We start from the raw sequence: 25731 nt of genomic DNA, 5'->3' as shown, positions 1-25731 counted from the left end.
ACTTTACATTCAATTTCGATTTTTTGTGTTGTTAAAGAACTGCGACCTTGGTCTAGTTTTGACAACATTACAGTACAGTAAATTCCGCAAATTTCCCATAAATCCGCAAATGTGGAGCAAAACAAACAGTATTAGATGATTTCTGCATAGAACGGGAATGTGAATGGGAACGGGACCGGGAATGGAAATGGAAACGGGATTGGAAATGGAGACGACTTGGGGAACAAGAGCAGTTGCATTGGAAATGGATTAAGTAAATGTTTGTGCTCATTTCTATTGCAGTTGTTGCTATTGTTGTCAATGTTGTTGATGTCGTAGTTGCAGTTGTCGTTGTTGCTCTTGCTATTGCTCTTGCTGCCATTGCCGTTGTTGCTGCTGCTGCTGCTGCTGGTGTAGCTGCATTAACATTCTTGCTATTGCCTCGCGGGGGCAGCAAGAGGATGATGAGGAGGGTCTTGAGTCGCCACTAAACGCATTCCAAGTGCCGTCTGCATCTTGCAATCGTAAGTACGCTTTTTATTTATTCAGTGAACGGTGTTTGCTTGGCCAACGAAGCCACAGTCTGCAGCCAGCAGACTGCTGCAGAGTCTGAGAGTCAGAGTTGGAGTTGGAGTTTGAAGTTGCGAGCTGCCAATCATAAATACGAGTACAAGTCTGAGTCGCAGTCTCAGTCTGAGTACGTAACACACACGTTGTCACTGACTTAACCAGCTGCGAGTATTCTCTGGCTATGAGCTATTGGCCATGGCCATGGCCATGCCAGCCAGACTTCTTTGACTTGCCTAACTGCGCATTTGTCGACTTATATGGCATCGACAGATAACCACATAACAACTGCAAGTCCCATTGCTAGCACCACTGTCCACTGTCCACTGTCCACTGTCCACTATCCATGGTCCACTGTCTAGTGGCGGTGCCAGTTCCATTAGACAGTCCCGTTTTTTTGCCATCTCCCCCTCATCATCTCCTCCCCATCCGCAACCTGAAAATGCTTTTTCTGGTCTCGTCTCTCGATTCTTTAAACGCGACTACCAAACTAAGTAAATTAGCCCACACCCACCGATCGATTGATCGGATCGAATCGAGCGAATTCAGCTCAGCTTCAATTCTCTTCCGGCTCACGCTTTATGGCTGCAATTCCATATTGTTCCATCAGTCTCTTTTTTTATAGCTCTGCACTGTTCATTCAATTGATCTTATGGGAAGGAAGGAAAAATTGGTATTACTTCTTTAGTTTTAAGAGTATATCTATATCTATATCTATATTTATATCTATATCTATATCTATATCTATATCTATATCTATATCTATATCTATATCTATATCTATATCTATATCTATATCTATATCTATATCTATATCTATATCTATATCTATATCTATATCTATATCTATATCTATATCTATATCTATATCTATATCTATATCTATATCTATATCTATATCTATATCTATATCTATATCTATATCTATATCTATATCTATATCTATATCTATATCTATATCTATATCTATATCTATATCTATATCTATATCTATATCTATATCTATATCTATATCTATATCTATATCTATATCTATATCTATATCTATATCTATATCTATATCTATATCTATATCTATATCTATATCTATATATCTATATCTATATCTATATCTATATCTATATCTATATCTATATCTATATCTATATTTATATCTATATCTATATCTATATCTATATCTACATAGATCAATAAAAAAAGGAGCAATCCGTTGATTGTATCTAATCTGGCAGCCCCTTGACGCCATGTGGGCCATGATTACTTTCACGGGCGTGGCACAGATGTGTGGCAGCCATCAGACATCAGTTGGCAGTGTGGGGGCAACTAATGTCGTGGCAATTAAGTGGCAGCCAACTATCGTTCATCAATCATTGGGCAGCGTTGCTCTCGTCTTGAGACTCTCGAGTATGTTGACCCGCAAAATGGCCTCAAATTAGCGGTAAATTTAGGTGCGCAATGCGCATGTGCGACTGTGCGTGTGTGTGTGGTAAATTGGTAAATAAAAATGGAAAGATAAATGTACATAGGTATTGTCTGCATGTAGGTGGGGCAAGAAGAGACAAGTGGCGTCTGCTAATACGTTGATGGACTGCCAACTGGTGATGGGAAGCAGCAACGTGCCGTGAAATAAAGATTAGATATATATGTACATATATATATCTATATATACAAATAGTAGAATGTCGCACATCCAAATGGAGCAGCAGCAGCATCTTGGCTAAAATAGTTAAATGGTCGACTTAGGCAAATTGGCACGAGGCGATCGGCAATGGGCAACAGCAACAGCAACAGTCACAGCAATGGCAATGGCCATGTCCAGGAGCAGCAACAAAGTGCGTTGAGGAATTACAATGATGACAACAACAACAACGACATAGAGCTGCAGCCACAACAACTGAAGCAGCAACAAACTAAGGCAACTTAAGTTGAAGCCAATAGCAAAGTGTGCCGGTCGACATTGCGATGCCAGTCATAGAGAAGCAGGCGACGTTAATAGATTTACACGCCAACTGAAAACTGAAAAAAAAAAAAAAATAAACAAACACACAACAACTAAACAAGAAAGCAATGAAAGAGCAACAGCAACAACAACAGCAAGCACATCAGCAACTGTTGCTGCTGTGATGATGCCAAATTCAAGAAGTGGACTGCGCATGCGTAGAATGGGGAATGAGAATGAGCACAGAACAAACAGCACATCAGAATCAGAAACACTCGCATTCGTAGTCAGATGTACAGATTATGATGACGACTGGTCAATGTGGCAGTGGCAACATTGTTGCCTCCTCCAGCTTGTGTTGCTGCCTGCCACAGTTTTATCTAAACTCGCCATCTACAGCTAATGAAGCGAACGGATATTCTTGACTTTGATATAAAATGTATGTATGGTACAGATGTTTATATCAGTCACTGCGGCAACTCTTTGGCATGAGTATAGATTATGTTGATAACAAATTTATGCTGTATATTAAAAATATATCATGCTTATAAAGCAATTAAATTAATATGTCTGTTAATTAAAGAATGTCAAAACTAAGCTATGTATGAGTGTGTGTTTGTGTGTCAGGGTGACAAGTGTTGCCACCTAGCTTAACATACAAACACGCATTTACAGGGATATGGGAATAAAGCGAGAAATACGCATGTAAGCTTTGTGTATGTGTGTGTGAGAGAGACGACGAAAACGACGACGTCGCCCGCCAAGTCAAACGTTATTTAATCAGAATCGTAAAGGTAAAGGCATGCATACACATACGCACTCACACACACGCATCCACACAGACACGCGGTGAATAGGCGTCTCAGCAGCGTCTGTGGCAAAACAGCAACAACGACAGGTGCCTGGCAGCGACGGCGACAGAGGCAGCGGCAGCATGGCAGACGCTGAAAGAAAAATGCAACAAGAAATAAAAGCTGGCGTGTGGAGTATGCGAACTTGACTGCAGCAGCCGCAGCAGCAGCCGCCACGACGGCCAATCAATTCTGAGAAATGAAAACGCCGTCTTCGGCATCGTCGTCGTCGTTGTTGTTCTTGTTGTTGCTGTTGCTGTTACTGGCACAATTGTGCGATGGTTGCAGGCAAAGCAAAAGCCACAGCTACAGCCGCAGCCGCAGCCACAGAGCTACACATAAACATAAAAGAATGCGAAGAAATGCAAAATGCAAACACCACGAGCCACTTTCCAAATGCATTCATGATGTTTACCGTTGAAATGCGCCCAGTTACCAGTGTGTGTGTGCCAAAGTGAGACAGACAGCATCTGAGACTACGAAGAGAAATGTGAACAACGGGAGAGGCTAACGTCGCAGCAGTAGTAGAAACAACAACAACAACAACAGCAGCTCTGCACTGCACTGCACTGACTGGAGAAAAGCACAAGCGGAGCAACAACAAAAGCACAGAGCAAGCTGCTGACAGCAGGGTTGCCGTTTCTACTGATTTATAACAGCTGCACATCGGCTTAAAAGTCTAAATATTTAATGTAATTATTTATTTAAATTAAACTAATTAAAGATAATATTTATGTATAAAAGAAAGTTGTTTGTTGTTTACCTAATGTGTATTTTATGTAAAATACAAATACTTGAATAGTGTACATACAATTGGCATGCGAAATTGGCAACTCTGCTGCTCACAAAGGCAACAACAAATTAGCCGATGCGCAGTTACTGCGCTTAATATTCAAGTTCAAGTGCGAGCTTTTTTTTTCTTGTTTTGTTGACGTCGACAGCGCTGTCAACTGTACTGAGATCCTGCAGGAGCATTTGACGCTATTATTGAAAGTAGTGCTAATATCTCTGTCGCCCAATTGCCCATTTAATCAGCAGCAGCAGTCCAACTGAAAAGCAACAAGTGCTAATTGTGGCCTGTGTGCCAATACTTATGACTTACCAACACAAGTGTTCGAGTTCTAGACTGCTCTGTCGCTCTGTTGCTCTGTCGCTCTGTTGTGCTCATTTGTGGAGTTGTTGGCGTCGTCGTCGTAGCGTCGCGTCGCGTCGTCTTGAGCCGACTCGCCTCGATATCGTTGAGAGCGTCGGCGCAGCCAGCTCAGTCACAGGCGGCTGGCTGCCTCTGTCTCTGCTACAGCTTCAAGCTTCTGCTTCAGTCTCAGCCACAGTTATTTATGTGTATGTTTGTGTGTGTAGCGGTGTCTCTCTCTCTTTCTGCATGTGTGCGTGTTGAGCTTGTCTTGAATTTCTTCTTCTGTTCCCGACAGTTACATTACGAGGCCAAAGAAAGTATCTTGGTTGGTTCGCGTGTATTTCGCGTTCGTCGCTCGACGAGTTCACACGTCTTTGGCTCGCTTTGGCGCATCATTTGCACAGAATTCGATTTCGAATCCGAGTCCCGAATCCGAATCAGAATCCCGAATAAACGCCCGCATTCGAATTTCGCTCGGATCGTGAACGAGTCTCGTTTTTGTCTCGTGCTCTTGTTGCCTAGCCCCAGTGTCAGTGTATAAAGTGCTTTAAGTTCTGTTGTTATTTTTTTTTTATTGTTGTTGTGTTGTTCTCAGCAAGCGATCTTTTAGTGAAGTGAGTGTTGTTATTATCATAACTGTTGTTGCTTGCGTTTGTTGTTGTTGTTGTTGCTGCTGTAACTATGGCTAATGTTAAAAGCTAAGTGACCATTAGGAACATTAGGAAACTCTTTTTTTGTTTTTTCATTTTCTGTGCTTCGAAAATATTGAACTAAAAGTGTGCGCTTACAGCGTTCAATTGTGAATTCAATTGGACGCCAGACAGTCAAATAGGACACGAGCAAACAACAACAACAACAGCTAAAGCAACGACAAGAAGAATTGAAGAAGCAGAAGAAGAAGCAGAAGAAGAAGATCAATATCGCTGCAATCGCAATAGCAGCTGCAGCTGTAAACAACGCTGTGCTGTGCTGCAACTGCGCAGCCGCGTCGAACCGAGGCCGATTAACCAGCTAGGCAGCAGTAGCAGCAGCAGCAGTTGACTGTGGTGGGGAGGGGAGGGGAGAGGGGATGCGCACTCGGCATTTCATGCTTTCTAATTTTTTCCAATTAGCACAAAAGCTGTGCTGTGCTCTCTCTGGCCAATTGAGAATCGAAATCAAAATCATCGTTTTTCTTTTTTTGTTGTTTGTTTCATTTGCGGATGCAAAGCTTTATTTTATTTTCTTTTAGTGTTGCAGCAACGTAACACAAAAGCTGTGAAAAGGTATTAAGCATCATTATACACAAATCAAAACAATGTGTAAAGAAAATAAGAACACAAAAAGTGGCTTGTCATGAGCCCCCCCACCTCGCTCCCTCTCATTCTTCATCACTGTCACTCCTTACTCTGGTTACTTATTGACAATACTATACGCAAGCCATTCACATTCCCACACACTCAGACTGCAAGTTTGTCCATGAGAGAAAGAGAGAGAGAGGGATAGTAGTGCACCTGTGTGTCTGTCTGTCTGTCTGTTCTTTTACACATATCGTCTGCACTGTCGTCTGTCAGTTATCTCCGGCTTTCATTGCCATTGATCCAAATACAACAGAACGAGAGAGCGACAGAGAAAGACAGTGCATGCACAGTATGTGTGTATGTGTCAAATGGCAACTAATCACTAATCAGTTGCCATCATCATCACCATCATCATCATCATGGACTTTTCAACTTTTCAATGTGAAAAATACTTTATGATATCCCCTCGACCCCGACCTCAACTACAATTTCCAACTCCACAGCATTTCTCAAGAGTTGCTTGCTTGGCTTGCTGTGGTTGTTGTTGTTGCTTGGCTGGTTACTTCTTAGCGCTTTGCTTTGGTTGCTTGGCTGGTTCTTATTTACGTTACGTGTTATGCAGCGCTCTGCCGATTTCACTTCATCTTCTTTAACGTACTTACACGTTTTCCGTCGTCGTCGTCGTCTGCTTCTTCTGCTTCACCGTCTTCGTCTTCACATCTCATTTTTTGACGTTATTTATTTATTTAATTTTGTTTTTTTTTTGTTGTACTTTTTTTTTTGTTTTATGCACTTGCTGAACGCGCGAACAGCTTTTAGACTTAGTTCAGAGAGCAAATAAATCTTGTTGACAACACAGCACAGCTCTCTCACACTCACACACACACGCACGTGCATACAAAAACGTAGTGCACGTTAAAAATTCTCATTAAGTGGGAGCTTTGAAGGAGCTGCAAGAACGAGAGCGAAAATAACGCGAGCACGTATACGAGAAAGAGTTAAACACGAGGAGGACATTTGCTTTATACCGGTAAGTGAACATACATTGTTGTTTTTGTTGCTTTGTGCATGAGTATTTATTGCTTATGTGCGTGTGTGCATGGGAAAAGAATGAAGTATGCAATTGGGAACTGAATGTTTGTGCATATCGTGAGCTAACAAAATTTTCAATGTTACCAGATAGCTTTTACGTTAGCTAATAATCGATAAGCGATAAACGATTTTTGCAGAAGGCAGCTTTAACGATTTTTGCCAGTCGTTAAAGAGTAATGAGTGTGCGGCATTTGTTTGTTTCTTTTTCTTTTCTCAAGCAGTGTCTTAATGAAGCTAATGAGTTCACATATCAATCAAACAGCAATCGAATCATTTAGCGAACAATACCGCAAGAAACACACACACACACACACAGAGCACAGAGAGACACACACGCTGACAAGAAGAGAGCGGTGTTAAATGCATTTGATCCGTCTTGGGGCGCATTAAGTGCACCGTTAACTACTTCGAATTCTAATCAAGCTGATGTGCGACTTGCGACAAAAACCAAAGAACGCCGCTCGGTGGCACAATAAACTCAATTCCTCGCGCCAGTTAAAAAAAAGAGACAACAACAACAAAAAACAAACACACAGACATGGACACATTAAGAGAGACAGGTAACAAACACGCGACTTGGCCATAAATGCAATACCAAGTTGCAAGTCGCAAGTTGCAAGTTGCAAGTTGTTGTTGTTGTTGTTGTTGTCGCATCGTTGTTGCAAGTTGGCAAACGGAGATCAGCAGCAAACGACAGTCTCCAACTGCAAATGTCTTGCTCACTCTATCTCTTTCTCTCCATCTCCATCGCCATCGTCATCTCCTTCTCCCTCTCTTCTCTGTCTGTCGGTCTCCCTCTTTAGGTGTCTATCTGTGTTGGCCTCAAATCGTTTGCTTTGCAGCATGGGACACCCTAAGAAGACATCTCGTCTTCTGTCTGTTGAATTCTTCTATTACTATTTGATCTATGAGCAAAACAAGTCTTCTCTCCACTTCTTCGTCCATCTTCTCACTCTTCTCTCCACTTCTTGTAGAACTTGTAGAGATGTTTTGCATCTTCTGCTGCTGCTGCTGCTGATGGATTTTGCTATTCGGATTCATTTGAATTTCATTCATTGTTTGACATCTTTCTTTATGTGCGACTTTCGTTCGCCAACTACTACCGGCAATAAACAACATCCACATTCACATCAACGCCTCAGTCCCTTCTCTCTCCCCTCCCCTCCCCACCGTTTGTGGATGACGCATAATTTATAAGTTAATTCGATTTTTGTTGGCCATCATCTGACTGCCTATTGGCATCGTTTCTTCAGCTTGTTGTCAGAATACGGAAAGACAAATACAGCTAAAGATGCAGATACAAATACAGCTACAGCTACAGATACAACATCAACATGCGATGCCTTTCTTCGAAAAATGTTAATTTGCGTTCAACAAGTTTTTTTTCTTTTTCTGCTTTAACAATTTGAACATTTTTTCTTGTTCTCTGTCTTCATTTTTTTTTTTCTTTCGAAATCTCAACCGGCGTCTAACTGTTCTTTTGCCTTTCTATGCTGCATACAAAACAAAAAGTTGAAGATGAAAAATAAAGACTGTTACCAACTCACTTCTTGGACTGTTTTGTTCCCCTCCCCTCTTCTTCCCTCTCCCTCCACGATCCGAATCCGCTGCATTCCAATAATGAAATGGAAATCTTTGCCCAAATCTCGATGAACTCCGTTTAAAAAAAAGGGAGAGTAAAGTAAAGATACAAAAGCGCAAGTCTCTTAGGAAAGTCTTTAAAGCACTTGAAAATGTTTAAGGAAAAGTTTTTAGAGATAGTTAAATCGGAATAAAATAAAATTCAATTCAACGAAATAATATAAAAGTGCAATTCTCCTATAAAAGTATTTAAAGCACTTGAAGAGAAAGTTCTTGAAGAAATGTTAAAGATACATTTAATTCTGAGTGCGTTCAATGCTCACAAATGTGTATATATTTGTTATTTGTTGCAATGTTGCAAGTTGCCAGTTGACTTCGCTGACAAAACGAAACTAAATGCAACAAAACAAAAGGCTGCTCCCAGTTCTCCCAGTTGCAAATTCCCAAAACACTTTTGTGGTTGCAGCTGTTGCTGCTGATGTTGCTGCTGCTGTTGCTGCTGCTGTTGTCGGGCAATTTGACACGTTCTCGACTCTTTACAGACGCCCATTTTGAATATTAGAAATACGGATGTTCCCTCCCTCTCCCCCTCTGTGTATGTGTGTGTGTGCTTATATTTCCATTAGCAAACCATTTGCACCTTATCCCAACGGCCTGTGGCAAATTGTTGTGCTTTGGCATCTGGCCAATTTCATAGACTGCATTGCCCTAAATAAGGCTGGATTAATATGTCAAATGCGAATTATATATTCACTCTACTGGCCTGCAAAGATAATTCATATACCATAAATAGCTTTTTCCTATTACAAAAATTACAACTATGTGAGTTTGAAGTGTATTTGCAAATCATACACAAATTTGCTAAGTAGTTAACAAGTATTCACTTAATTAGAGATTATCAAGAGATCAGTTTCTGTCAGTCTGCTTGATGTGGCATAAATTTACTATACTTATTTTTTATTTATAATATTTGATGAATTATATCTAACATTCAAATTAACACAAATTTATTTCAAAGACTGCAGAGGCCTTCGGCTTAAATTTACTTATATGTATATGTATGTAGACATCACTAAGACAAAATCAAGCCAACACTTTGGTATCTAGCAGTATTTTGTGTATTTAATATTATACTCATCATTTATTTAAGTTAACTCTTTTTGCTTCAAAAGTCATATTTATATTGTTAGATTTCTCTTGATTCATAAACATCTCTTTTTTCTTCAGTAATATTTATTTATTACTAATTTATTTTTATTTTTTAATAAATGGATGTTTTAACAATGAAAAAAAGCTTACAATACCATCCTAGATAAAAAATGTAATACCAAAAGAATCCCATATGAGGAATTATTATATAAATATTTTAAAAATAACTTTAAATAGGCGAAATATAAAAAAACATAAATCGAATTTAAGAATCTTTCTGATATTGAATTTGAGAAATATATGAATTCGAATTTTTTACCAAATATCATATCATATCATCATCATAAATGTATTTTTTAAATAACTTTTAACAGCAAATGTTAACAATGCGATTGAAATTTGGAAATTTTTTTGATTTTAATAATCTTGCTGATATTAAATCATATAAATATATATTTTTTAATGATTATAAATAGAGAAAATGTGAAATATGTGATTTGATAGTGAAATCAACTCAGTTTGCATTGAATCTAGGAAATAGGCTGATATTAAATCATATATATTATATATTTCTTAAGTAACTTTAAGTTGACAAAATGTGAAATATGTGATGTGATAGTGAAACTAGCGGAGTCGGCATTGATTTGAAGCAACTCTTTGTGGCGATTTCGAACAACAGTTACAATAAACGGGTAAATAAACCCACTAACGATTAACTAAGTATTGCCCAAAAAGAAAAAAGTGGCTGACTGGTTGTTTTGTGGCTCATTGTGTGGCTGATAATGGCGCCATAAACAATATAATGTTAGCACCAGTTCAGTTCAGTTCAGTTCAGTTTAGTTCAACTAGTTCCAGGTGCAGTTTCGAAACCAGTTTCAATTCAAATTGGGTGCAAAAGAAAGTGAACCATTTTTGGGGGAACGTATTTCATTTTTTATTTCTATTGCGATTACTTATTATTATTATTATTGTTGTTGCTATTTATGGTGCACAGACAATTTTCCACATGCAGGTTGCAGCTTGCAGCTTGCGGATTGTATTATTATATGATGATGATGATGATGATTATAATTAACATGAATATGCTTGAGTTGAGTTTGGTTTTCATTTTTGTGCATCTCAAAGAAGGCGCCGCTTCGTTAGAAAAACCAGAAAAGCAAAAGAAACAAAACAAAGCTCAATAAGTAACTGCGTTTTGTTTGGTGATTTACCGTTTAACTGATTATGTGTGTGTGTGTGTGTGTGTGTGAGTGGAAAAACGCTATAATTCGAAAGTGGTCGCCGTATAGCCAATTTTCCCAAGCCAAACCGCCCAAATGGCTTTTCATATGCTATTTGCCTCAATTTGTGGCAAGCTAACTTGCATGGTGGAGTGAGTGGGGAGAGAGAGGGAGGGGGACAACGTGGGCAGCGGCGGTCAGCTGCATGAAAATGAAAAGTGAAAACTGCGCAAAAATTGTGCGACAATTTTCTTTTCCATTTCATTTGATCGATGCGGCAAATATAGCGTAGCAGACAGCAAGTTGCAGTGGCAAGTGGCGAGTGGCAAGTGGAAAGCCCCGAAAAACCTCGCCTCCCATCATTTTCGAATCCTCATTCAAAATGCGATACTGTTAATTGCAAACTGCGACGGCGACGACGACGGCAACTGTTGCTGCCTGCCATTACCATTAATTAAGCGTTAGCGGAGCGTGCAACATGCGCACTATGCCACCATGCCACTATGCCACACCAGCACTACAGCAACAGCAACGAACAGTTGCCGCACTTTCTTTGGCTTACATATTTAGACCTCGAGACTGGCAGACAGAGCCGGCGGAGTTGCAGACTTGGCTTTTAAGTAGATCCCGGCCAGGCGGGCCACTTAATTGGGCGCCACGGCGTGGCAGCAACACAAGAGTCTCTCTCTCTCTCTCTCGCTCTCTTTCTATGCCTCTCTGGGTGGCTGCAACGGTGTGGCAACAACAGCAGCAACAGCAGCAGCTGTCGAGCCACATGCAAAACAGTTAGACGCGTTCGCTGCTTGCTTCTTTGCTTGGTTGCTTGCTTGGCACGAGTTTGATTTTGTTGGCTCGAAATCTTGATCTTGATCTTGGCCACAACACAGCTGACCAACAACAACAACAACAACAACATAAATAGAGTTGACGACGGATTCTTTACCGTTTTAGCGGACAAATGTGGTCTACAAGTTTTGTCTAATTAGCCTGTCGAAAAAAAAAAAACAAAACACACACACACAAAAAAAACTAAAGAAGAACGAAGAGTGAAAACAGCTGCAGAGCAAAACAACAGAAAAGAGAAATTAATTGGGCTCAAATTAAAGACAAATACAACAAAATTTATACAGACAATTTACCGTTGTTAAATCGCATTTCTATTGATTGTTGTTGTTGCTGTTTTCTGTTTGCTCTTTCCGACTGACGTATTCAATTTACAGTTCTACAGCGAGAGATTCTGACCGCATTTTTGCGCTTGAATTCAAAACCAACAACCAACAGCAACAACAACAACAACAATGCAGCTTAACAATAGCTGACTCTTTTAAATTGCTGCTGTATCTGTATCTGTATCTGTGTGTTGTATCTGTATCTTGTAGCTGTATCTGCAGCTGCTGACTCGATCCGTCATTTTGCCTTTTTGTGTATACAATCGAACATTGAAAGCAGCGCTCGCAACAATAATTTCGATTTCATTTTCACCTGCCCTGCTGCTGCTTGGCTGTTGGCTGTTGATCACCTGTGCTTTGCGGTAAAAGTGTGCAAATAGAAGAAACGAACAAGAAAACAACAAGAAGTTGGAAAGAAGAAAACATCAAATAAAGCATAACTACTCCATCCATAAAAGAGAGAAGCAAATCAAATCAAATCAAATCATAAAAGAATTTAAAGTTCACTCCGTTTTTTTTTCCTTTTTTTTCGTTGCTGTTGTTGTTTTTATTATGATTGCTCGACGCTTGTGGGTTGGGAGTGAGCAGTGATTGATTGATTGATTGATTCATGCCAGTGTCCAAATGTCGGCGTCTTTCAATCTTGCTGCCACTTGCCGCTCCACCAACATCGGCAGCAGCAGCAGCAGCAGTGAAAGTGCAACACGCCTCGCAGCGTATTCACAAATTGAACTGAGCCACCTGATTACAGTTAGTTTCGCGCAGCTGTTTTTCTCAGCATTGCGATCCGGATTTTACTATTTCGAATTTGTCAACAATTAATTATTCGAGGTATATTTCAAATGGCTGACTAGATATATATATATTATAGATACTTCTATTCGCTGATTATTTACCTTATAAGTAATTCATATTTTTTTAAGAATAAAATATAACACAAAAAAAAAAAAAAATAAATAAGTTGAAATTAAATGGAATAGAACGGAATGAAATTAACTAAATGAAGTGAAATTAAATGAAAGGAAATGAGATAAGATGAAATGAAATGAGATTAAATGATACAAGTATGAAATGATATGAAATGAAATGAAAAAAATGAAATGAAATGAAATGTGATGAAATGAGATAAAATTAAATGAGATAAAATGAAACAAAATGAAATAAAATGAAATGAAACGAAACAAAATGAAATAAAATAAAATGAAAATACAATAAAAGTTAACAAAAAAATAAAATAATTTACAATAAAGTACAATACAACAAAATAAAATTAAAAATAAATCATAAAAAGGGAATTTATTCTATTATTATGATGAAAATTATTATAAGTATTATCTTTATTTTTTTTTTATGATTATAATGATTTTAATCAAAATTATTGTACTTTTATTGGAATATTTTGAAGTGACCCAACTGAAAGAATATAAAATCGTACTATACAAATGAAAGGACACATTGCTATAGTTAAATAACTTAACACTTAACAGAATTGTTGTATTAAAAATGTAATAAAAACTTTGTTGGCTCACAGTTTGTGCACAGATAAAAAACGGAGCAAACCCAAGTGTAAAAATACTTGAATTTTTTGATACCGAAATGCTTAAATTCAGTATTAAAATTCTGTATTGTTTTCTGATATATTAACGAGCCATAAATATATTTACTTGCACTTTTTGAAGATATTCATTTATTCGAATTTTGTTGATACTAAGTAATGTCTTTAATACTCAAACAATATTAATTAATCAACTTAATTCATTCTTACAAATTCCCTTCAAAAAACAACTTTAAAATAGTTTGAAGTTGTATTTTTTCTGTAAATTCTCTGCAAGCCTCACTTATTTGTTTTGATATTGTCGAAGTTTTGGCTCGCTCTTGGAAAATTGTTAATCATAAATTTGATACCCGAAGATAAATCGCTGAGAGAGAGATCTCACATCAACTTGCAGCTAGCGGCTTGCCACACTCTGTGGCAATTGATAAGTGGAGGCATTCAACTTTGACCCTATCGACGACCCCCAAAGGCAATTGCCAAGCCATTGAAATTACACGCAATATCGTTTATCGTGGCGAGAGACTCCGATTAGTGTGTCCAATCGGTATCGATGCTGATTGACCCGAAGGTTTCGATCGCTTGCAACTTGCAACTGATCGTTGCACTTAAGTGCCACAAACACTTTAAAGATATCATGCATTATCGCACTTATAATTCGATTTGCACCAATCTTTGTCTTGGGGCTGGTCAGTGAGCTATGACCTTACAATTTGTTATCTAACGAATTTCTATCAATTGAGTGTTATTACGACCAAAAATAATCATTTTATTGATAACGCATGCTGATAACAGAACATTGTTTGCAACTCAAGCGAGCTTCAATGTATGTGAAAATATCTCTTTTTATTATTTCTAATAATTCTAGATAATTGTTCTTTGTCAAATTACATATACAAAATAAATGTACAATATAAAAAATAAATTCACAATTTTTAATATGTAATTCGACATAATATTTCTAGGGAAATCATATACTATATAACTGAATAGAAGAGGTTGAAGCAAATATCTATTTAAAAGCTTTTTATGAATTTGTAATATGGAACTCAATTGCAAATCTCTTAACTCATTATAGCTATATATAAATTTTACTAGTTATTGTTTTAAGCACAGACAAGCTGGATTGTTAGAGCTGTTTATTGTGTTGTATTGTTTTTTACTTGATTTTTTACATTATATTTCTCAAGTACAACCTATTGTCAGATTCATATAGCTACTTATATAGCAAAGTTATAAGAAATTACAATAATTATGAATGTGAATTCTTTGTTTGCCAACGTTGTTTAAACACAAGGAAACGCGATTGTTTGGAAATATGTTTGATCTTCTTATTATTAATTATGATTAATTTTGTATGGAGCAGACTGATGATGCATTTATTTATTACATATATTTTGTTATTTATAGATTCAAATTCCGAAACACTAGAAATTTAATGCAAGAAATGAATTAGGCAAATAACTTTACGTGAAATCATTGTTATGCTTCAAGCTATTTATTCTTTATATATTTTATTTATAACATTAAATTAAATTTCTAGAATACAAAGATCTATACATAAAAGTATTTAGGAAATCACTAATATTGAAATCGTATTTTACTGCGTCTACAACTGATTCGCTTTTTGTTCAAAGTGTTCAGAGTGGCAACCACAGTGTGGCAGCGATTAAATTACAGCTGCCGCACGTGCCACAAGCCACAAAAACCACATGTTAAGCTGCAAGCTACAACCACACGATTAACAAGATTCATTTAATGATAATGTTTAGTGTAATGACAAACCAAATAATCTCTTTCTCCCTTATCTCTTTTTCTTTTTCAGATATAGAAGTAGCGGCGAAATCGCCAGCATGTGGAGCCCACAAAAAGGTCCTACACGTCTGTGGGACCTTAGACTGAGTAGCTGTATATTTATTTTACATTTAATGGTGAGTTTACTATCCCAAAAAATAATAATAGTAAAACAGATGCGAAATTAAAAATAGCAACACTTTCGAACATTTAACTCATATTACATTAAGTAGATACCCCCTAATTATATGCAATTTAAAATTATAAATGATCAACGAAAAAGTTAAAAATAAGAATTAGTGCTATTTTTAACTTTGCAACTGGATAATTACAACTAATGGTATTATAAGTGGTAATTAACAAACTCTCTTAAGAAATTTCATCATAAATCACAAATCGAAACTTTCTACAAATTTGTTTGTCACGAAATTTTGTCCATGTCTAAGCTTTCGACACCTGCGAACAACTTGACAAATATTCGTATAAGAACTTAATGTTACGATAACATTTTCAAGGCTATCAGAAAAGATATCGAAAAGCTAAGGTTGCGTTTACTCGACTCGTTGGGAGTATTCAACTTCAAATTTATGAAATTTGCCACTCTTTTTTCAGTTCCGATTAGCTAAACCATTAAATCGATGTATTATCTATATCTTGATATTGCATTGCATTGATTAATGGCTGAACATAACTAAACTTTGTAGCAATAAAAGTGAAGTATAGACACTGGGTCAACAACTGTTCTATATAATTTCTGGCAATTTCGCTTTCAAACTGATTAGAAGTTGATTACAAAAAAGTGTTTAATCAGTATTTATTAGCTAGCTCTTAATATGATCGTTGAACAGCGATAAATATGGTAGATTAATTGTTTATTTATATAAAAAAAAAAGGTTGTTGGTACATAAATAAATATTGTAACTGGAAGAGTCTAGAACAAACAGCACTTAATAAATAAGTTTAGAATTTCTCGCCAATTGGCTTGATGGTCAGCTCGTGAATCTGGACATTTGGTGGCGTCTGAATGCAGTAGGTGACGGCATCGGCAACATCCTCGGAGCGCAGCATGGCCATCTCGATATTGATGTTCTTGAGGGCCTCCTTGTCAATGATCTCGGTATCCACAGCGCCGGGACTAATGCTCTGAGAGAGCGATAGAGTGGGAGAATGATTAATATATAGTATAGCAAACAAAAACATCTTCTTCATTTCAAACTTACGGTGATCTTAGTTTTCGTGCCCTTGGCGGCAAACTCCTGACGCAGCACCTCGGTGAGAGCGGTGATCGCATGCTTCGATGGCGCATACATGTTAAAACTCATGCCCGGCATGTTGGGCACAGCGTGACCCGCAATGCTGTTGATGATGACCACATGACCGTCATCGATCTTACGGCGTTCCAGCGACTGGAATGCCTCGCGAGTGCACCACGAGACACCCAGGACATTGGTGTCGAGAACGGCACGCAAATCGGCACTGTTTCCCGCCCCAATGATCGTGGTGTGACGCGCGATGCCGGCGTTATTAACCAGGACATCGGCACCGCCCAGCGTCTGATCGATCCAGGCGAATGTCTCGATCACCTGCTGCTCATCGCTCACGTCGCATTTGCGGCCATGGAAACGCGCCGCCTGATCAGCTGGCAACGCTGCCTTGATCTCATCGAGGCGATTCTCGCGACGAGCTAGACCCACAACGATCATGCCCTTGGCCACCAAATCTTTGCAGCATGCGGCACCAATGCCAGAACTGGCACCGGTCACAACGGCAACGCGATTTAACCAACGATTCATTATTGTCAATCAAAATTTCTCTTGCTTGCTGCGATGTGACAAGGCACAAACTGAAGCCGTAGCTCCAATGGGAGCAGCTTTTATAGTGCTTATTTTTCGCTTGCCCAACGTCCAACTATTTTCACTACGTCTCCCTCCCCACACAACCCTTTATCTCTTAACTCTTTCTCTCTCTCGCTCTCTGGCTCTGTGAGTGCGGCCCCCGAAAATACGTCAAGTCATGCTGATTACCCAGACTTGTCCACTTAGAAGCAACCTTGAATGACAATACGTGTGCTCTGCTCTCTTCATTCGTTTCGTGTTGTCTCGCACTCTCCCGCTCTCTCGATCAGCTGGCTGACAGAAAAGCTCTTCCAGCCAGTGCTGCCAACTTTTGACCAGCAAAAAAAGCTGTTTTTGACGGAATGAATGGAGAAAAAAGCTCAAAAAAATTATTAAAAAATCCAAAAAAAAAGCTAAAAACAAATGTATAAAAAAAAGAGAAAAAATGTCTTCAAAAATAACAATTTATTAAGTTCATTTTTATTTAAAAGATAAAGATTTGCATTATTTTATCGTTATCTTCTTAGTCTGTCTTTTTTGCGTATGACATATTAGTGCCTATCATCTGCAGATATTTTATAGGCACTTCATAGTCGACGCAGCATTTTCCCATCCGTCACAATCCGATTCTCTATATTACAAGAAATGAATAGAGTATATCTTTTGCTTGAAATTAATATTTTACCTTATGCTTAGAATGCATTCCCTAATTTGGATTTGATTAGGTTAACCTGACAAATAGCCAGAAATCGCGTATGACCAGGGCAAACACAATATTTAGATGGCCACAGTTGCCAACTCAAAAAATCGCCGGTTTTCACCAGAATCTTTAAAGACCAGAATTTGTTTGTGTTGCTGATGTTGGCCCACTTGATCTAATTGAAATGGAAAGCGAGTGATGAAATTAGCGTATTTCGAGAAAACAATCGATACGCCAACACATTTTCTGGATTGTTTATAAGCGACTTTCGTAAAGCTGCCACTTTTCCATATTTTGTACTTTTGTGTTAACAACACAAAAAAAAGTTGGGAAAAAGCCAACAAAATTTCTAAAAAAGCTAGAATTCCCGCTTTTCACAATTCCCGCAATTCATACATTTTTCCCGCATTTAGCCTTCAAAAAAAGCCAGTTTTGACGGGAAAAAATCCAAATTGGCAGCACTGCTTCCAGCCATAATTAGTAAGAGAGTGAGCGAATCAGCATTACGCGTCACATTCGGCAAAACCAAAACAACAAAAAAGCTCGCAGCTCAAAGAGGGTGTGCTCAACTTGTCATCGTTAAATAATTCTAGAAAGCGCCTCAAAATTATACAAAAAATAGTATTTTGTAGTATGGTTATCAGTAATATACCAAAAAATCATATATTTACAGTTTATGTGTTTGAAATTGTCACTAGCAGAAAATACCAAAATACCAAAATAACGTCACTTTTAAATCAAACATATATTTATAGGGTATTAAAACGTCGTCACTCTACGATGTTGTTTTGCGCTTGTCATTCTCGGAGAGCGTTGAGGAATAAATAAAGACTAATTTACATTTTGATGTTTACAAATGAATGAAATGAGCTAATATTGGCTAGCAAACAATAAACATTTGCTGATTACAGTTTTAAATTTCAAGTAATATAATTAATAAAAATTAAACATTTTTGGTAGCTTCATGTTGACGCAGAGTAGTTTAATTCAAATTAAACTAATGAAAGGAACGCCTTTCTTTTAACAAGCTGACGACATTTTAAAAAGCAAGAGCAGCAAGCTAAATTATTCAATTATATATTCTTTTGGAATGAATATGGAATTTTATTTTGTTGATTTTAAAATTTCAATAAATAAAATTTTAAATTTTTGTAGAATATTTTTTAAAGGGAATTAAAGTTATTAAGTTATTATTTAACTGATGACATTTTAATAGCTACAGAAGCAAACTAAATTATTCTCAAGTAACGAAATTGTTCTAGAATAAAGTGGAAATTTAATTGCTTGCTACTTGATTTGTTCAGAATGATTTCAGTTCGGAATTTCGTAGAATCATTCACACATTGTTGTCGTAGGTTAGTTGAATTAACACAAATTAAAGTAATTAAAGACGTGCCTTATTTTAACTGATGACATTTTAATAGCTACAAACAAAATTATTGAAAGAGTTAAATTATTTGTGAAGACATTCTTTGTGTGACTAAGAAAATTGTTCTAGAATGAAGTTGGCACTTAATCGCGTTTGCAGTTTTACGTTTTATTTTTAGGTTTGAATGTACTTCGTAGGGATTGCGGTGGTGAAATAGCATTCGAGAATATTCAAAATTTATGGGCACTACCTTAAAATTCTGGGTGTTGATAGAAATACGCTTAGGATAAAGCAGTTTGGAGTGCTTATTAATTATCAATTATTGCCTATGACAGGTTCGCTGTATGAACTCAGCTGTTTGTTGCCACACGTTGCAGACAATTTGGCACCGCATTGCGTTGTATTTTTTGTTTGTATTTGGATATTAAAAAAACAAAAAGAAACGAGCGAGGAGAAGTAGATGGGAGATGATGGGAAGACAACTGGATTGAATTGCTTTTGGGTCTTTGAATGCTGTTTGCGTGAAGCAAGTGGAGCAACTTTTACTGTTGCAAGTGCAACGAGAAATTCCATTTGCAATTTGGCTGCACCACAGAGAGGGAGCAACTGGTCAGCATTTTGTTGATGCCCCCTCTTGGAATCCGGCTCGTGTCTTGCCACAATTGGCAAGGCAGCTTTGGGGCAAGTATGCAAATGGCGCAGCCAGCTAGCTACTCAGCTAGCCGGAGACCTATCCAGATTCCAGATAGACGAGTTGTCTGCAGCTTTGCAGCTGCCTCACACTAACTTTTGCCAAAGTGCATTGGAATTTGCTTTCTCGCTGGTCACTCCGATGGCTGGCAAATTGAAGCGGCATTTCGTTTTTATTGGTAACATGTTTGGCTGGCCAGCAAGTGTAATTAAAATAAATAAAGTGATTAGCATTGAGAGAGGCAGAGGCAGAGGCAGAGGCACAGCCTCAAGCCTCAAGGCCATCAGCAGACGACCCTTTTGTGCCGCAGCGTGTGCGGTGGGGTTGAAGAAATGCTGCCAACCACAGCCACAGCCACAGCCAGAGCTACAGCCACAGTTAACTAAGCAACAAGTCTGGCAACTAGTATCTATGGCTGCCCGTTAATTTAGTGCGCGAATTCCAAGCCAGATTCGTTGATGGCGATGTCTGCGATTTATACCAGTTGTGTTCGAGTTGGTGGTGGCAAGTGGCAACTGGCAAGTTGCAAGTTGCAGCTGCAGGTGTCAAGTTTGCCTGTGGAATTGCGTTAATTAGAAATTATAACGGTGCTCTACACATCGTTGGCAGCATCTAAACTCGACGATCTACATGTGAAAATTGTGCATCATGACCAAAGCGACGACCAACAAAAAATCAACAGATAAATATATTTCTTAATGAGTAAAAGTCCAAGTTAATTAAAATTTGGTAGTGCAGATAAAATATGTTGCACCACTTTTAAGTGGCAAAATCTCTGTACAGACTTTGACTTTATTGAAATACAATTAAAGATTTTGTAGCCATTAATGTAAGATATACAATATTTTATTATAAATAGTTTACAAAGTTAAAATTAAAGAACTGAGTTGTTTGTTTACAAAAGAAAATTTAATAATTATTGGGCCTCTCAGTAGAATTTATTCTAAATGTAAGAAGAGGGTCTTTAAAAATCGAGTGTCAAGAGTCAAACCTTTTACAAATTTTGGTTATACAAATTAGTGCAGTCTCTTCGTGATTGCTAACACTAATTGTTTATAAATCGTATAAAAAGTCAACTAGATTCTAGTTCAAAAAAAAATAAAGGGTATCGCAAGTCAAGTAATTTATTACACTTTCATGTTATTAAAATAATGAATAAAATGATAAACACGAGACTAGTGATGGCTTACATTAATGGTCTTTAGAAAGTATTAAATCTCTTAGGATGTCGATTAGACTCTTACTTGAAAGTAAAAAAAGGGTCTGACAAGTCGAGTAAATTCGCTAAGTGATTGAAATACGTACAGTCTTTTAATGATTGCTAACATTTATTGCTCATAAATTAGTGGGTCCTTCTGATAGTCGAGTAGACTCTAGATCAAAAATTAATATAGGGTCATACAAGTTAATAAATTGATTACAATCTTCTTGTTCTTTCTTCTAGTTCAGTCTGGAAATTAATTAATTTATTTATTTACATTTATTGTTCATAGAAAGTATTATGTCTCTTAGAGAGTCGATTCGACTCCTGCTACATTATTCGAATGTAGAGATTGTTTGTTCTGACTTCCAGTTAACAGAAATAACTACAGGGTCTCATAAAGTCGTGCTGTTTACAATATCTAAACTTGTAATGCTTTTCTCTCTATCTGTTTGCTTACAGTTTAGTTTAGTCATAGCTGGTAATGAACTGTGGCCCATGGAGCGGCCGGATGGAATGCCAAACATAGTTTCACTCGAGGTCATGTGCGGTAAGGATCACATGGATGTGCATTTGACCTTCTCCCATCCCTTCGAAGGCATTGTGAGCTCCAAAGGTGCGTGTGCCACAACTTTGACTAATGATGATGATTTGTAAATGTAAAAATGGCAACGCTTCTTTTGTGTGTTGTTTTTGTAGGACAACACAGTGATCCACGCTGTGTGTATGTGCCACCATCGACGGGCAAGACGTTCTTCTCGTTCCGCATCTCGTATTCCCGCTGCGGCACCAAACCGGATCTCAATGGCCAGTTCTACGAGAATACGGTAAGTGGCACGAGTGGCAGATAGCAATGATGTGTTCTTGCTAAAACTTACAAAACACACAAATGGATCAAAGTGATCAGAGGGCTGCATCGAAATCGATTGCAACTTCGATTACTGATCGCTTGTTCCCACATTCACCTGCCTGCGAGGTCTTTTCCACTGGAGAGCAATTTACTTAAAACAAAACAACAAAAACCCCCTCTCTTCTATACATTGTAACCACAGGTAGTCGTGCAGTATGACAAGGATCTGCTTGAGGTCTGGGACGAGGCGAAACGCTTGCGCTGCGAATGGTTCAATGACTATGAGAAGACTGCCTCCAAGCCGCCGATGGTAATTGCCGATTTGGATGTAATACAGCTTGACTTTCGCGGTAAGTTTGCGCTTTGCCACAAAAACCACAAAAATGAAAAGGGCAAACAAATGGAAAAGGGGGCAAAAAAATAAAAAAAGAAGCAGCCCTTGGCATTTCTCCTCGCATTTCAATTAACCGAAGCGCCGTCGAAATAAACGATTTACGTTTTCTGTTGCTTTCTTTACCGGGCAGGCGATAATGTTGATTGCTGGATGGAGATACAACATGGCAAGGGACCCTGGGCGCCGCCAGTGAGCGGCATTGTGCCGCTAGGATCAACGCTCACCCTGGTTGTGGCCATCAATGACTATCGCGGTAAGTGAATGTCTCCCTCTCTCTTTCGTTCTCTCCGATCGAAATAATTCTCATTTTAAATGCCACTCTTGACTCTTGTTTACCACACAGGTGAATTCGATATGCGCGTCAAGTCGTGTGTGGCTTCCGATGGCTCGGGACACGTGATCAATCTATCCGATGAATTCGGTTGTGTGCTGAGACCCAAGATGATCTCACGCTTCCTCAAATCCCGTGCCCCCGACGAACGTGCCACCGTCATCACGTACGCCTTCTTCCATGCCTTCAAGTTCCCCGATGCGCTGAGTGTGCACATCAAATGCAAGGTGGAGATCTGTCGTCATGGCTGCCTCGATCACTGCCAGAACACGGCCGGTGGCGATGGCCTCGGTCCGGCCATTGGCAGCGCGAATGAGCGCAAGGATGTCCATATGGTGGACAATGTGGGCAGCAGCAGCAGCAACGATTTGTTCCGTGACTTGGCCTTGCCACCGGCATCAATGGGCGGCCATGGCGGACAGTCGGCGACGCATGGCCTGGGCATGGGTTTGGATCATGACATTTTCTACGAGGACATCATACATGATCACAAGCAGACTATGGGCGGCGGAGGTGGTGGAGGCAATGTCGGTGTCGGTGGCGTCGGCGATTTGTATGAGGAGAAGAGCGTTAATTTGCAGCCGCGTCCGGTGCACGAAATACCCGATGAGGAGGCCGATCTATCCGATCTGTTTGGCGACGATGATCTCAGCGACATGGACGCCGATGGCGAACGTTATTTGGGCTTGAAGAAGAGCGGCAAATTCCCGCATGGACCGCGTCAGCTGGAGGCACAAAAGCGCATGGGAGTGCCGATGGCAGGACCACGTTCCCTCGAACCCAAATCGGAGATGGACGATGTGCCGCGTCCGGTTTATCGGCCACAGGCGGAGGCATTGAAGCAACCGCGTGAGGATCACATTGATTTGGATGATGCAGTCGATGAGGCACAAAACACGAGCTCAACGGAGACACCAACGTCACAGGAGCAGCGACGTCGTCGTCGTCGTCGATCGCTGGTGATTGCCGATCGCAAGGTGCGCAGCGCCGATGTGGGCGTCAGTGGACTGTACGATGTCATCTCGGAGGCGGATCTGGCCTTTTCGCCCGATGCCAAACAGGAGGCGGTCACCGTCTTTCAGGGCAAGATCAGTGAGGAGGTTGTCTATGGCATTTGCATGCCGGTGCCCGGTTTTAGCATACTCTTCATTGTGGTCATATCGGCGACAATTGTGTCGGCCTTGATCGCCGGCTCGCTGCTCTATCGCTATCAGCTGCAGAAGGAGGCGCTCGAGAAGCAGACGCCAATGCCAGTGCCCGGCACCTTGGCCTCATGGATGACGTTGCGTCTGTTCCGCATGCGACACCTGCAACAGCAGCAGCAGCAGGAGCAACAGCGACAGCAACAGCAGCAACAGACGGTGCCCAGTGCTGAGGCGGTGCAGTGAGAGAGATCACTTCAGTATTCCTGTTTACACTCCCTTCCCGCCTTCCTACCGCCCCTTTTCTCCTACTCATCCCTAACTGCAGCATTTCATGCGCTCTTTTTTTGTGTTTTTAATTTGATATCCAATTGACTGACAAGTTCTGTTTGCACCTCGACCAGAAGAAACATGCAAAAAAAACATGCATTCGTTAGTTATTCATTCTTTTCTTTTGTTTTCGTTTGTTGTGTAAACTCGTTAGTTATTTCACGCTATCTCTCTCACAACTCGTCAGCTACGCGGGCAACATGGCAATACTTGGAAGCGTTGGATGTCCCGGTCCACACACACACAGACACACACACACAAATACTTTGGTGCTGAAATAATTAATTACTTATTTATTTATTATTATGATACGCGTACGTTGTTCAATTTATATTTTATTTTTATTTGTTTGTTTTTTTTTTTTGTTTTTAATTTGCTTCTGGGTGCATTTAGTCGTTAAATTCAATCAAATCACAAATTACAAATCATATCAGACTCGTACAGCGCACACACACACACACACACACAAACACACACAGAACACATGACTAACGTTAGGGATAACTTAACTTAACTTATTTACACTTACTCTATATAGGAACACTTACACTTAAGCGACGGCTCACATGGAAAATTCTGATTCAAATTGGTTTTATATTTAGGCACAATTTCGATTTTATTTATTATTCTGTTTTCGGTTTAACTCCAAGTCAAGTCATTCGAATGCGACATATTTTTTTTTTAAATAGCAAATTTTAAGTGAAATTCGTAGTTAAATTTACATCTAAATTCGGATAGGTCAGATCTAGGGCATCTCTAATTAATCTTTCATTCCACATTTGGCAACAAATTCATTTCATACAGAACACAATCATATCTCAAAAACAAAAAAACATTTTCTACCAGATTTCTGACCTTTGTGAATTTAGAATTACGTACTTACTTATTTATATATACATATATCTAGTAAATTGTCATTAGAATGGAATGGAAAAACTAAAAAACATATAAAAATAACAAAAAAACAACAAAAACAAAAAGCAAACAAAGCAACAAGAAATGCAAATCGGTTGTCAAGGCCAAATAATTTATACAATTTTATATAATTTTTTTTTATACTCGTAAAACTAAAGTGAAAATAAAATTATAATAATAAAAAAAAATAAATACTGCAAATTGTAATGAAAGAAATGCATAAAACAAATGAAATACGTATAGTTAAGTCTAATTATAATATATGAAAATGATAAAAAAACAATTGTGTTTTGATTATTCTTTTGTTAAGTTGTAATACAAATTACTAATACGCACCGTATTGGCAACGATAGCTGTATCCCAAGTAGTGTTGGATTCTAAGATGACCACACAGTTTTTTGATGCCGATCGATAAATACGGTCTTTGCGATCCTAGCATATCCTTTGAATATGCGGCAGGATATAGCCGAGAAAAAGGACATTCATTTTTTAGCCATAACTCGGCTGAATCCTGAAGGACCTCGTCAGGACATGCCTTTTTGTAACTAGTATAACGAGTACTATCGATTGGCATTCAAAGAATTTAAGAATTTTCCCAAAAAATTTGATTCAAATTTTTTCAAGGGTGAGCATAGGAAAAATGACCAAAAATTCAAAATTCCGCT

At 38.7% G+C, this 25731-nt stretch overlaps 2 protein-coding genes across 2 annotated transcripts; one reads left to right on the top strand and one right to left on the bottom strand.

Moving 5' to 3' along the window:
• Positions 1-4812: 4812 nt before the first annotated feature.
• LOC117577710 (uncharacterized) lies at positions 4813-24637 on the top strand. Its single transcript, XM_034262614.2, has 8 exons — positions 4813-5085; positions 6564-6781; positions 15340-15445; positions 21567-21720; positions 21804-21931; positions 22157-22304; positions 22479-22601; positions 22692-24637. The coding sequence occupies exons 3-8, from the start codon at positions 15368-15370 to the stop codon at positions 24065-24067; spliced, it is 2007 nt and encodes a 668-aa protein (XP_034118505.1). The 5' UTR covers positions 4813-5085; positions 6564-6781; positions 15340-15367; the 3' UTR covers positions 24068-24637.
• On the bottom strand, positions 16164-17166 carry LOC117577711 (farnesol dehydrogenase). The gene is made up of 2 exons (XM_034262615.2): positions 16529-17166; positions 16164-16451 (listed from the first exon to the last, which is right to left on the bottom strand). Exons 1-2 carry the CDS (start codon positions 17099-17101, stop codon positions 16269-16271), a joined length of 756 nt encoding a protein of 251 aa, XP_034118506.1. The 5' UTR covers positions 17102-17166; the 3' UTR covers positions 16164-16268.
• Positions 24638-25731: the final 1094 nt, after the last annotated feature.

Source organism: Drosophila albomicans, chromosome X (genome assembly GCF_009650485.2).
Source record: "Drosophila albomicans strain 15112-1751.03 chromosome X, ASM965048v2, whole genome shotgun sequence".
In the NCBI taxonomy this organism is placed as follows: Eukaryota; Metazoa; Arthropoda; class Insecta; order Diptera; family Drosophilidae; genus Drosophila; species Drosophila albomicans.
Note: the sequence above shows the minus strand (reverse complement) of the source record. Positions and strands in the feature narration are given on the sequence as shown.

Bases quoted from the DNA above. Each gene is read 5' to 3' on its own strand.
- LOC117577710 (XM_034262614.2), top strand. From the start codon at position 15,368: ATGTGGAGCCCACAAAAAGGTCCTACACGTCTGTGGGACCTTAGACTG. The intron at 21,721-21,803 runs GTGCGTGTGCCA...TTGTTTTTGTAG, and splicing joins AGGCATTGTGAGCTCCAAAG to GACAACACAGTGATCCACGC. The intron at 21,932-22,156 runs GTAAGTGGCACG...TTGTAACCACAG, and splicing joins GCCAGTTCTACGAGAATACG to GTAGTCGTGCAGTATGACAA.
- LOC117577711 (XM_034262615.2), bottom strand. From the start codon at position 17,101: ATGAATCGTTGGTTAAATCGCGTTGCCGTTGTGACCGGTGCCAGTTCT. The intron at 16,452-16,528 runs GTAAGTTTGAAA...TCGCTCTCTCAG, and splicing joins GCACGAAAACTAAGATCACC to AGCATTAGTCCCGGCGCTGT.